This window comes from Oryx dammah, unplaced genomic scaffold (assembly GCF_014754425.2).
Source record: "Oryx dammah isolate SB20612 unplaced genomic scaffold, SCBI_Odam_1.1 HiC_scaffold_24, whole genome shotgun sequence".
Classification (NCBI taxonomy): Eukaryota; Metazoa; Chordata; class Mammalia; order Artiodactyla; family Bovidae; genus Oryx; species Oryx dammah.
In genome coordinates, this window is record NW_024070208.1 from 25,294,765 (window position 1) to 25,306,865 (window position 12,101).

The 12,101-nt window shown below is 43.2% G+C and overlaps 1 protein-coding gene and 1 pseudogene across 1 annotated transcript in view; both read left to right on the forward strand.

The window, feature by feature from the left end:
* SOHLH2 (spermatogenesis and oogenesis specific basic helix-loop-helix 2) overlaps positions 1-1,326 on the forward strand; it is a 29,908-nt gene extending 28,582 nt beyond the window's left edge. The window contains exon 11 of the mRNA XM_040266719.1: positions 272-1,326. Within this exon, the coding sequence (XP_040122653.1) occupies positions 272-292 (21 nt within the window). The 3' untranslated portion in view covers positions 293-1,326. The remainder of the gene's footprint in view (positions 1-271) is intronic.
* Positions 1,327-11,165: 9,839 nt separating this feature from the next.
* LOC120883116 lies at positions 11,166-11,694 on the forward strand (annotated as a pseudogene).
* The last annotated feature ends 407 nt before the right edge of the window (positions 11,695-12,101 follow it).

Genomic DNA, 12,101 nt, shown 5'->3' on the forward strand with positions numbered 1-12,101 from the left:
AAACTAGAGTAGATTAAAAACAAAAAAGGGTTGCAACATTATTTTTTTTAATTGTGACCTACACTTAACTGTATGAAGTTTTTGTTGGAGAATTGTTTAGTAACTATGAATAATACATATTTTAAAACCTGTACGCATATTCATTTAAAGAGTTCATGGTTTTACAAATTATTTCCTATTGCTTGAGGACATAGAACACACATTTGTGTCATTATGAGTAAGAACAAGCCAGTATTCAATTAATGTGTTTTTTGTTTTTTCACCTTTGCAGCAACAGTTTTGGGCGTATTAATAGCACGTTTGAAATTCACTCTAGACCACCTATTGGGTGCCGTTTGACAATACAGGAAGAATGGAACAAAGAATGATCTTGAAAGCTACACCCAGAGACCTAATATCAAAAGGGTTTGCATTGTATGGCTTCTGATAAATGTGCTAAAAGCTTCTGCAGGTAGAAAGACAGGCAGCAAGAGTGCTAGCTAGCCATAGGCTTTTATTAATACTTAGCTTCATACACACTTGGATCTCCCCCAACCAAGGTGCTCTAAGAACAAATGGCCTAGGTGACCTGGACACTTTTTGTTCTCAAAACACATTCCACAGTTTATGCAAAAAGTACATTATAAAGAAGATCCACAGTTTATGCAAAAATTACGTTATAAAGAAGATCCACATAGTGCATTGATGTTGCTAAGTACAGATACTGCAACTTGATTCTTATTTTTAGTATCACTGTGAGTTACTGTCACTTATTTCTAGGTGGTATCTTTTCCATATTTGGCATTTTAGAGCACTTCCTTCATTATTCACACTAAGATACCTTAATTTGAGAGATGTCTTTACCTCCTGACTTGACTACTAATGAATAAACTAACTTGTTTATTTTTGCATTCCACCTTCCCTTGAGTGAAATGAAAACTAACATCTTTCTGGATCTTTAGTTACAGATTACAGATTAGCAGGTTTTTCTTTGTTTTCCATCTCCTTCTCCCTATGGTCATTAGAAAAGATTGTTGGAAATAAGGGGAGAAAAATGTTTGTTTTATATTTCACTGAAATGTTCTTATGCATAAGTTTTATTATTAAAGGAAATATTCAGTTCTGATACTGAAAATGATAACCAGTTTTTGTTCTGTTTAATAAATACGTGTTCCCTCTTTTAGTAGTGCTGTGTAGGGAAATTAATTTTACTAGAGTTTTGAGCAGTTTAAAAATTAGGCATAGCCTACATTTCATGTTAAAATGTATAACTTTTCTTTGAGGATGGCAAGATGATGGAATTTGTAGATATTTGGCAAACTTGATAAAGGAACTAGAAGTTTCTAACTAATATTCTGTGCTTTTTATTATAAACGTGTGCTTGACTCTTGCTGGGGAATAGTAATGGCTTTGACATTGTAGGAGAACCTATTGAGCTGTTTTGAGCACTGGAATGACTTCCTGTGTTCACAGATGGTCTTAGTTTATACTGGAACTTGTTCTTTGCATCAGCATTTCCCTCAATACATGCATGGACCATGAGACACAGTTGTGGCTTGGAATTCTATAATACCTAGAAGGGTGACACACACATCCTATCCACCTGTGGTTTGCAATCCCCCTTTTTTTTCTCTTTCTACATGAACAAGAGGCTGCCAGATTCCTTTTTTTCAGTGCTGGTCCCCATGATCCTTCATGCAAGTGTCCAAAATCACTTCCAATACATGAATTTTATTTTTAATAAATTATGCTCTTCTGACTAAGTTCAGCTGTCAGCTAGGGCGGAAAGGTTAGTTGGGCCTCAGCTTGTAAAACTAGAACATGATTTTCCTTTGTAAAGTCAGGATGACTGGTCATGAGACAGTTGCAATGTTGTTTTCACAATGAAAAAGGGGCAGCTTGCAAGTTTACACTGATGGTTACAGCAGTCCCTTCCCCAGATAGGGATCAGGGGCAGAAGCAAATGTTTATTGAGCCCTTTCTGTGGCCCAGGCAGTTTAGGAGATATACCTTTGAGGAGAGGGACTTAGCTGTACTAGTCTCTAGACCCTCCATGTCAGCCATCTGGCTGGTTAGATGGATGGATGCACAGCTACTTGGATGGGTACCTGGGGGAAGGAGGAGCCAAGAGGAAGGAGGCATCTGAACATGGGTGATAATCCTGAGAAAGGAAAGCAGAAGACATGGTCAGGCACTTAGGGACCCACTTGAAGTCAAAAGAGAAGGAAGAGTAGAAGTAGATGCTTAGCCATCTGTGGGTATAGCTTTTACAGAGAGTGGATCGCTACTCTGTTTACACTTACTTCCTGCCCCTCAGCTATGCTTTTCTAATAGATGAGTTGGATGGTCTCCCAGCTTACAGACATGGCACTAATGGGGAGGGTTTTCAAACAAAGTGTTGTCTGTTCAATGGAGAACAGTCAGATGTTGACAACTCAAAAATCATTCCATTATTTATTAACTTTTCTCTATTTATTTGGCAGACTTCGTCTTATTTTTTCTTTTAAAGACTTCTTTTTTTTTTTTAATGTGGACCATTTTTTAAAGCCTTTATTGATTTGATACAATATTGATTCTGTTTTATGTTTTGGGATTTTTTGGGCCCCGAGGCATGTGGGATCATAGCTCCCAGCCCAGGAATTGAACCCACACCTCCTGCGTTGGAAAGCAAAGTCTTAACCACTGGACTGCCAGGGAAGTCCCATGATAGGCATTGTCTTAAATGCTGAGAAAACTATATAAGGCATTGTCTTTTTTGTGTGTTCTATATATAGGTGTTTAGAATCTGCTGGGAGGGACAGGTTGCCTGGAACTGCAGTGGAGTTTAGTGAGTGCTATGCAGAGGGAAATGATGAAGGTTTCAGAAGCATCGCACACAGCATTCTGGGGATTCACAAGAGGCTATGGAGGTGGTGATGTCTGTGGGTGTGTGCTAAGTTGCTTCAGTCATGTCAGACTCTGCAACGCTGTGGACTGCAGCCTGTCAGTCTGTGCTATCCTTTAAAACTGGTAGTGAGTGACATGACCTATCTCTTGAGCTTGTCGTGAAGACTAAATGATAAAATATGTGAAAGCTCTTAGAACAGTGCCTGGCACATAGTAAGCATTTAATACATGTTAATTCATCATATGATTGTCATCACCACAATTATAACAGTGATTAAGCTAAGATTTTAAGGGCCTGCAGGCATAAACTAAGCCAAGCCATGGAGATTTGGGGACTGGTTCGGGAGATGAGTTTTTAGGCAGAGAGAACCTCATTTGTGAAGGAACAAAGGGAAAAACAGTGTAACACGCCTGGAGAAGTGAAGGCGATTCTGTATGGCTGTGAAGAGAGTTCAGGCGTGGGATCGAGGAAGAATGGAGCAGGGAGAGGCAGGCAGGGGCCATTTGACATTGCCCTGTTTGCACTCTGACCAATCCTCATTGTTGTCATGGTATTGATGTCATCAGATTTGCATTTTAGGGTGACCATTCTGGTTTTGGTGAGTTAAAGCCAGAATGAATCAAAGCGGGGCTAAAACCAACTTGGCAGGGGAAGGACTGGCCTTCAGACAAGAGATGGCCTGAAATAAGTCACTGGCAATGGGAATGAAAAGAAGAGGCAAATTTGGTTGATATTAAGAAGAAAGAATTAGTAAGAGGTGGTAGATGACCCGATACAGAGGTTGTGAAGGAGGGCAGAGTAGTGGATAACACCCAGGTCTTGGGGTTTGGTTGCTGGACAGATCACACTGAGCTCACTGGGGGGACACAGGGAGACGAGCATGTGGAGGGATGGCGTTGGATGATGACAGTTTCATCTGGGAATGTGCTACGTTGGGTGTGTATATGGTATCCTAATGGAGGTGGCCAAAAAACCACTCAGATCTGCGCACACAGAGAGGCGGGGATTGGGATGAGAGATGGTTTAGGGTGTCTTCATCCTGAGGTGGGAAAATGTGGCCGGGGTGGGGATTCAGTTGTTACATGGTGGCCTGGGTGATGAACGAGGGCCTTCTAACCCTGCAGTTCTATTACAGTTCATCATAAGAAGTCACTCGGTCAGGCCCCACGTGTCGCATGACGCTGCAAGCTACCAGAGTTTCGAGACATGGGTAGAACTCTAAGGCAGAGGGTGCACCTTGCTTGTGGTGGCTTTATTTATTTTTTCTTCTAGTTTTATGGAGGTGTAATTGACATACAACACTGTATAAGTGTAAGGGGTACAGCATAATGACTTACTTATATCATGAAATCATTAGGACAGTAAGTTTAGGGAACATCCATCTTCTCATATAGACACGAAGTAAAAAAAAGTTTTCCTTGCAATAATGACTCTTAGGATTTACTCTCTTAACAACTTTGATATATAACATACATCAGGGTTATTTATATTAATCATGCTATGCGTTATATCCCTAGTGCTTATGTATCTTATAAGTTTGTACCTTTTGAAACCACCTTCATCCACTTCCCCCCTCCCCAACCCCAGTGAGAAATTAAATTTCTCTGAATTTCTGGCTTCTGAAAAATTCAAAACATAGGCAATACTGGATGTATTTCTGCTTTGGCAAAATAGCAGCACATTGCTCAGGTAAGTAGTACCTGGCCCTTTATATTGGGCATCAGGTTCCTTCTGGTCACATCTCACCCAGCTTGCTTCCTTCATTGAAATGGCTTGCCCAGTCCCTATAGGTATTCCAGTTTGTCCCCCCCACTTGGGGGATGGAGAGTGGCAGCACATTAAAATAGATATTCCCAGGCAGCATATCCCGCAGTCAGATTGGCAAGCTTGGTCATGGCAGTACCAAGGAATTCATATTATAACAACACTGCTCAAGATGTTGCTGGCATCTAATTATCCTCCTTAAAAACACCCAGTGCACACAAACAGATGCAGATACCCAGAGGGGACATGAAACAGAATGTAAAAAGTGAAAGTGTTAGTTGCTCAGTCATGTCTGACTCTGTGACACCATAGACAAGATTCCTCTGTCCATGGGATTCTCCAGACAAGAATACTGGAGGGGGTTGCCATGCCTTTCTCAGGGGATCTTCCCAACCCCGAGATCGAACCCTGAGTCTCCTGCACTGCAGGCAGATTCTTTACCATATGAGCCACCAGGGAAACAGAATAGACATAGTAAAACGTCATCGACTTCTAAACCTGAAGCACTTGTGGATTTATGAAAACCATGCATCTGGGGGCTGCTGTCTCAGAGACTGGTTCCATAATTCTGGAACAGGGCCCAGTAATCAGCATAGAATGATTCCGATGCACTGCCAGGTTTGGGGCCACTGTTAGATTTATTAGTCGGTTGCCTTTTCCTTCAGGGGATCTTCCTGACCTAGGGATCGAACCCAGGTCTCCTACACTGCAGGCAGATTCTTTACCAACTGAGCTACGAGGGAAGCCCACTCTTAGATTTATAATGTGCTAGTGAAGTGTCTTGAGAGCAGATGTCAAGGAATGATACAGGAGGAACACAGCCTCCCAAATTTCTGCAGCTCATGGGAGAGGATCATTACTGCCCCACTGGGTGATGGAAAAAGGTTTGCTAAGGAGATGAGTTTTAGAAACTGCTTTGGTAAGTTAAAACGATGATCAGGTCAGAGCATAGCTGTGGGGCAATTCAAAGTCTCCGGGAGAGGATCCAGGGATGTTTCAGTAGAAATAACTAAGAAGAGTGAAAACTACGAAAGTGAGGTCTGCTTGGCTCACTTGCACTTATCTTGATTGCGTAAGAATTTGTATGAAGGGAGGTGCTTTCTCAAGTTTATTAAATGTTTATGTTTGTAAAAGTACAGGGATTGTTAAAAGCAGAAAGCCCCCTTTTCAATATAACTTAACACCAGGAAACATCTCATGTCTCTGGATACTTATTATCACAAAATCCCTGAGACCAAATCTGAGCCTTTGCAATTTTCTATCCCTGTTGTTTTCCCCTTTGCCTATCTCCCTATTACATGGAATGAGGAAACAGGAAGCCCTTGGTTAATCAGGAATCAAGAGCTGCTTTCATCGCTATGGAAACGTGACACCCCTATACAAGACAGAGAAACCTCTTATCTCTGTTTTTCAAGGGGGATTTTTAACATCCCAGAATAATATCCTTTCTGAAAACAAAAAACAGGAAGATACACAAACACAAAACTGCATTACATAGTATGTTGTATGCTGCTGAATTTTACTCATCAAACTCAAGAAAAAAAGCATTTTTCATTTTTGCTCAAAGCAAACATTTGTTTGAAGAAGAGGTCAGATTGTAAACTAGGTGGAGTGAAATAGACTTCTAATGTGCACAGATACACTGGTTCTGAAAAGATGTCTGCTAAACCATCTATCCCAAGAAGTCTTTGCAGACAGAAATTCCTTTCCACTTCTCACTTCCCCAGATAGGCTATGTGAGGGTGTTGGCAGTGGTGTGTTTTCTAAAACACTGAATTCTTCCCCCTTCTGTATCCTGTCTCAGCTATTTTCTTGTGTTCTTCAAAATAACGTTTTAAAAATTCTGTGACTTAGGACTTACGAGACTCCACACCATTTTTAAATCTCCAATAACAGGTCTCAACTTGGCAAATACCGTGAAAACTCCTTGCAGGTTATTTTCTCCATAAACCTAAAGTTAATCTCAGCGTTGGGCTGAAAACTATAGGGAAGTGGGAAATCTCTCCCACAGCTATGTATATATTAGGACAGGTTCACAGAAATAAGAATACCCACCCCCCCCCAATCTATTGGTTTGGACTAATACTAGTTATCTCATGTTCTGGTATTCTAACATTCCCAAATCTGTTGTTTCTAAAGCATTAAGAGTGGGAAAATCCATAGGAGTTTCCCTGTGGGATTACTAGTTTTAATACTTAAAGATTTTATTTACTATAATAAAAAGGTGGCCAGCGTGGCTGAAACTGATTTTTGTCACCTACTGGAGCACTGTGTCTGAACTACCCTTCAAAACATTTAACTAGTGAAATAATGATTTAAGTTGCTAGGAATTCCCTGGCAGTCCAATAGTTGGGGTTCCATGCTTCCAGTGTGGGGGGCTTGGGTTCTGTTCCTGATCAGGGAACTGGGATCCCACATGCCGCGTGGTATGGCCAAAAAGAAAAAAATGCTAAAGGATTTCAGTGTGAAAAGAAGTTAAACTCTTATTGGGTTAGGGAGTCAGGACCTGGACAAAAAAGCCTTGAAGCCATTGATAAAAGTTAAGAGAAAGAGTGAGATACCAATTTTTTTCCTTAGAAAAATCAATTTTTGAAAAGTTATGAAAATATCCTCTTGGCATTGTTGTTCTTACTGTTTAGTCTAAGTTGTATCTGACTCTTTTGTGACCCCATGGACTGTAGCCTCTACTAGGCTCCTCTGTCCATGGGATTTTTCAGGCAAGAATACTGGAGTGGGTTGCCATTTCTTTCTCCAGGGGATCTGCCTGACCCAGGGATCAGACGTGGGTCTCCTGCATTGGCAGGCAGGTGCTTTACTGCTGAACCACCTGGGAAGTCCGTCTTGGCATAAAAAGACTTTTTAAAGGGTTAATCCTAATCTTAGGCAACCAAGAAACCACTGCAGAATTTACTTTGAGCTCCAAATACTCCCCAGCTTTCTTGAGAGGGGTGAGAAGTGTTGTATGCAGAGAAGGGAATTCCTTTCTTGACCACCCATGCCCTCACGCTGTGAAGCAAGAGCTGACTTTCAACATAAATATTATTGCTGGCCAGGTCCTTTTAAAAAACCTCCCCACAGAATCTGACTGGCAGAGAATGTGTTTATTCTTAGCCTCAGCTATCAATTCTCCCTAAAATGGAGAACCTACAACAAAAGGGGCAATAAAAACTCAGCTCTCAGGGGCGGGATTCTGTCAGCTCCAGAAGCTGGTCCAGGGAGATCACGTGAAGGGATCTGCCCTTGGCCCTGGTCCAGTGAGGCTGGGAAAAGGCTCCCACTTCTCCAGCCCAGCAACCGGTGATGTAAATTAACTCTCCCAGGACGCACCTCTTCCGGCCTGGTTTCTGGGAGGGGAATGTGAGGGTGCTTGTAGAAATGATTTGCTTATCGGAGGCCCAAAGTCGTTTGCAAAAAAGAAGGTGCCTGACTGCCTTAGAGAAAGAGAGTAAAAAATGTTAAGTCTCCGCTACTAGGATTGGCTTTGTGTCATTTGGGTATTTCGTTCAAACGCTAATCAGAGTTCAAAAACACTAATCAGATCCCATTCGCCAGGCCAGGCCAGGCTTCCAGCTGAAAATTGTTTTTCACTGTCTACACACAGACATTGTGCTCCCAGTTAGACAAAGGCACAGCTGAACGCTGGTGATTGCTATCCTCCCCTGGCCAGGCCAGGCTCCCAAAACACAACCCTCCTGCTGCCATCTTCCTGGTCCTTATGGCCTCCTCCTCCACGCCTGATGCCCTGGCTTGCTCGTTGGCTCCGGGCACTGGGCACCTACACGTGGGCCCCTCGGCCACCCAGAGAGAGAGCTTGGCGTCTTGGGAAGAGCACGCAATTAGACGCGGGAGCCACGTGATCCTAGCGCAGTTCCACCTCTTCTTAGCCGCGTGCATTTACATAAATTACCTCTTCGGTAAAATAGAGGTAGCAGTAATCCCTGGGAGGATGGAAGATAATGTTTATCAGCTTCCTGGCCCACAGGAGAGCTCAGCCGCCCCTGCCTGCAGCCTCCGCCCACCAGGACGCCGTGCCCAGAAGGAGGAGAATCAGCTTTCTCCACGTGTTGCAGAGCATCCTTCCCAGCTGTGCGGGACCCTAAACACGGAGGATGCTGGGCTTCCTCTGAGCTGTGGGGCTCCTTTGGCCCCTGACCTGTGACATATGAGGTCCTGACTCCTCTAGGGCAGGATCTTCCCCTGCCAGCCTCAGGTGGAGCAATATAGAAGCAGGAAGGGAATAAGAGTTCATGTGGCTTCTCCTTAGGCTGCTGAGCCCGAACCAGCATTGGGGATCTCCACACCACAATTGCCCTTCCGTCACCCCAGCCACAGGGGCTGGCCTGTGTGAGAAGCAGCAATAGATTTGAATTGGCACCAAGGCTTCTGGGCTTTACTTGGGGGTCCTGAGAAATCATTTTCCTCATCCTACAGAGGAGAGGTTGCCTGACCTCTGGGATCTAATGCCTGATGATCTGAGGTGGAGCTGATGTAATAACAGTAGAAATAAAGTGCACAGTCAATGGAATGCCCTTGAATCATCCCAAACCATCCCCAGCCCCCCCTTCTGAAACCAGTCCCTGTTGTCAAAAAGGTTGGGGACCACTGCTCTAGGGCCAATACCTAACCTGCAACTTTGTTCTGAGGATTTGAGAAAAGGCATGGGACCTGTCACTAAGGATAGCACCTTTCCCATGGTCAGAGCTCAGCAAATGTCTGTTTCACCAGCCTTGCGTGTCCTAGTCCACAGGCTGTGCTGTGTCCCACATTTGCTGAAAGCTTGTGTCTCGCCCGGTTCATCTCCCCCCCTAACTTTCACTTCCCTGCCTCTTCCACAAACACCAGCAACAAACATTCATCAACGGTTTCTTTTGAAATAATATGTCAACTTGTGATAGAGTAATTTGGGTTTATAAAATCTAAACCAAAACTATATAAAACAGTAAAAAATCCCTCTCCCTTCTTTTGAAATCCTACTCTGGAGGTAATCACCCTTGACAAATCGGTGAGTTTCCTTCCAGACTTACAGAAAAACGTGAGCTGTGCGAATGGAGAAACCTTGAGATTTATAGGATTATGGTCATATTCTCTTGTTCTGCACTCCTTCTCCCCACCCCCTCAATTCATTTGGGGACATTTTCATGTCAGGATATCAAGACTTCCATCCTTTTTAATACTTGACACTTTATAGTCTGTGTTTCAGACTACCTCAAAATATGTTTAATTTCCCAATGACATGAATTTAGGGGTTTTTCCCCCCATATTTAAATTTTAATTTTTACAAACATGTCAATTGTGCCTTTGCAGAATTATGAAAATATATTTGCATGATACATTCAGCCAACAAATATTTCTCAAGTACGCTCTGTGTAACAGACCCTGTTCTAGCAAACTCCCTAACTTCAAGAAGCTTAGGTTCTGGCTGGGGCAGGGGTAGGGGAATGCATAAAATAAAATGCCATGTCAGTTGGCTGTGATACATACCTGAAGGAAGGAAGGAAGCTGGGGCAGGGTAGAGCCTGGATGCTATTTCAGACAGGGAGGACACGGGAGACTCTGAGAAGTTGGCATCACTTGGAAGATGAGCAAGCCGTTCTATGATCTGAGATGAGAGCATTTAAGGTAGAAGGCACCGGGACCACTAAGGCTCCAGGTGGGAACAGGCTTGTGTGTGAAGAGCAACAAAGGAGGCCCATGAGGCTGGCATGGAGTGAAGGAGGGGTGGGTGGAGAGCAACACGGTGTCCATCCTCAAAGTCCACTGTTAGGACTTTGGTTTCTTCCCAAAGGAAGGGAGAGCAGAGGAGGTATGGAACCCAATGTGCATTATGAAAGGACCAATCTGAGCACTGGGCAGAGCAGGGACCGGGAACACAAGCCAGAGAAGATCAGTGAGATACACTTTAGGCAACTGAGGATGGTGCTTTATCTTGGGTGGTGAAAAGTAGTTAATGAAAATCCTGCTTTGGGAGATCTGGTGAGCATAGAAGCTGGATTGGGGTGGTGGTTGGTGGATTTAGTCACTCAGTTGTATCCAACATTTTGCAGCTGTGTGGACTGTAGCCCGTGAAGCTCCTCTGTCCATGGGTTTCTCTAGGCAAGAATACTGGAGTGGGTTGCTATTTCCTTCTCCAGGGGATTTTCCCTCAGTCAGTCAGTTCACTCACTCAGTTGTGTGCAACTCCTTGTGACCCCATCGACTGCAGCACCCCAGGCCTCCCTGTCTATCTTCAGTTCCTGGAACTTACTCAAACTCATGTCCATCACATCAGTGATGCCATCCAACCATCTCATCCTCTGTGGTCCCCTTCTCCTCCCACCTTCAATCTTTCCCAGCATCAGGGTCTTTTCCAATGAGTCAGTTCTTCGCATCAGGTGGCCAAAGTATTGGAGTTTCAGCTTCAGCATCAGTTCTTCCAATGAACACCCAGGACTGATTTCCTTTCGGATGGACTGGTTGGATCTCCTTGCTGTCCAAGGGACTCTCAAGAGTCTTCTACAGCACCACAGTTCAAAAGCATCAATTCAAGGATTTGAAAGATGGCAGATGACGTGGACCAGCAACAAACTACCAACACTGTGGAAGAGCCCCTGGATCTCATCAGGCTCAGCCTGGATGAGCGAGTCTACGTGAAGATGAGAAACGACAGAGAGCTTTGAGGCAGGTTACATGATCAGCATTTAAATATGATATTGGGAGATGTGGAAAAAACTGTGACAACTATAGAAATTGAAGAAACATATGAAGAGATATATAAATCAACAAAATGGAATATTCTGATGCTCTTTGTTTGGAGAGACAATGTTGTGCTAGTTGCCCCGCTGTTGAGAGTTGACTGATAAAAGAATTTATCACATGTGGAAAATGAGCGATACTGTGTGATTGCCTCTTTGAATGTGAAAGATACTCAAAAGAGATATTGACGCACATCTTGATACTAAGAAATAACTAAGAATTCTTCCACTCCTGAAATAAGTTGATTTGTAGATAACTCACAGATTCTTCAGCTAAACAGCATTTTTATTTTTCTCCAACCCTTCCAATAAATGTGATCACCGTGATACAGAGTTTTTTCAGGAGTTGATCTGCTCCACTGTTTTTTGGACAATTTCTGGGTTTCTTCCTTTAAATTAAATTTGTCATTTTTGTTTTTCGTTTTTTGTGTTTTTTTTTTTTTAGCATCAATTCTTTGGCGCTCAGCTTTCTTTATAGTCCAGCTCTCACATCCATACATGACTACTGGAAAAAACCATACCTTTGACTAGACGGACCTTTGTTGGTAAAGTAATGTCTCTGCTTTTTAATATGCTGTCTAGATTGGTCATAGCTTTTCTTCCAAGGAACAAGCATCTTTTAATTTCATGGCTGCACTCACCATCTGCAGATCTTCCTTACCCAGGGGTTGAACCCGGATCTCCTGCATTGCAGACAGATTCTTTACTGCTGAGCCACCAGGGAAGCCCCCGGATTGGAG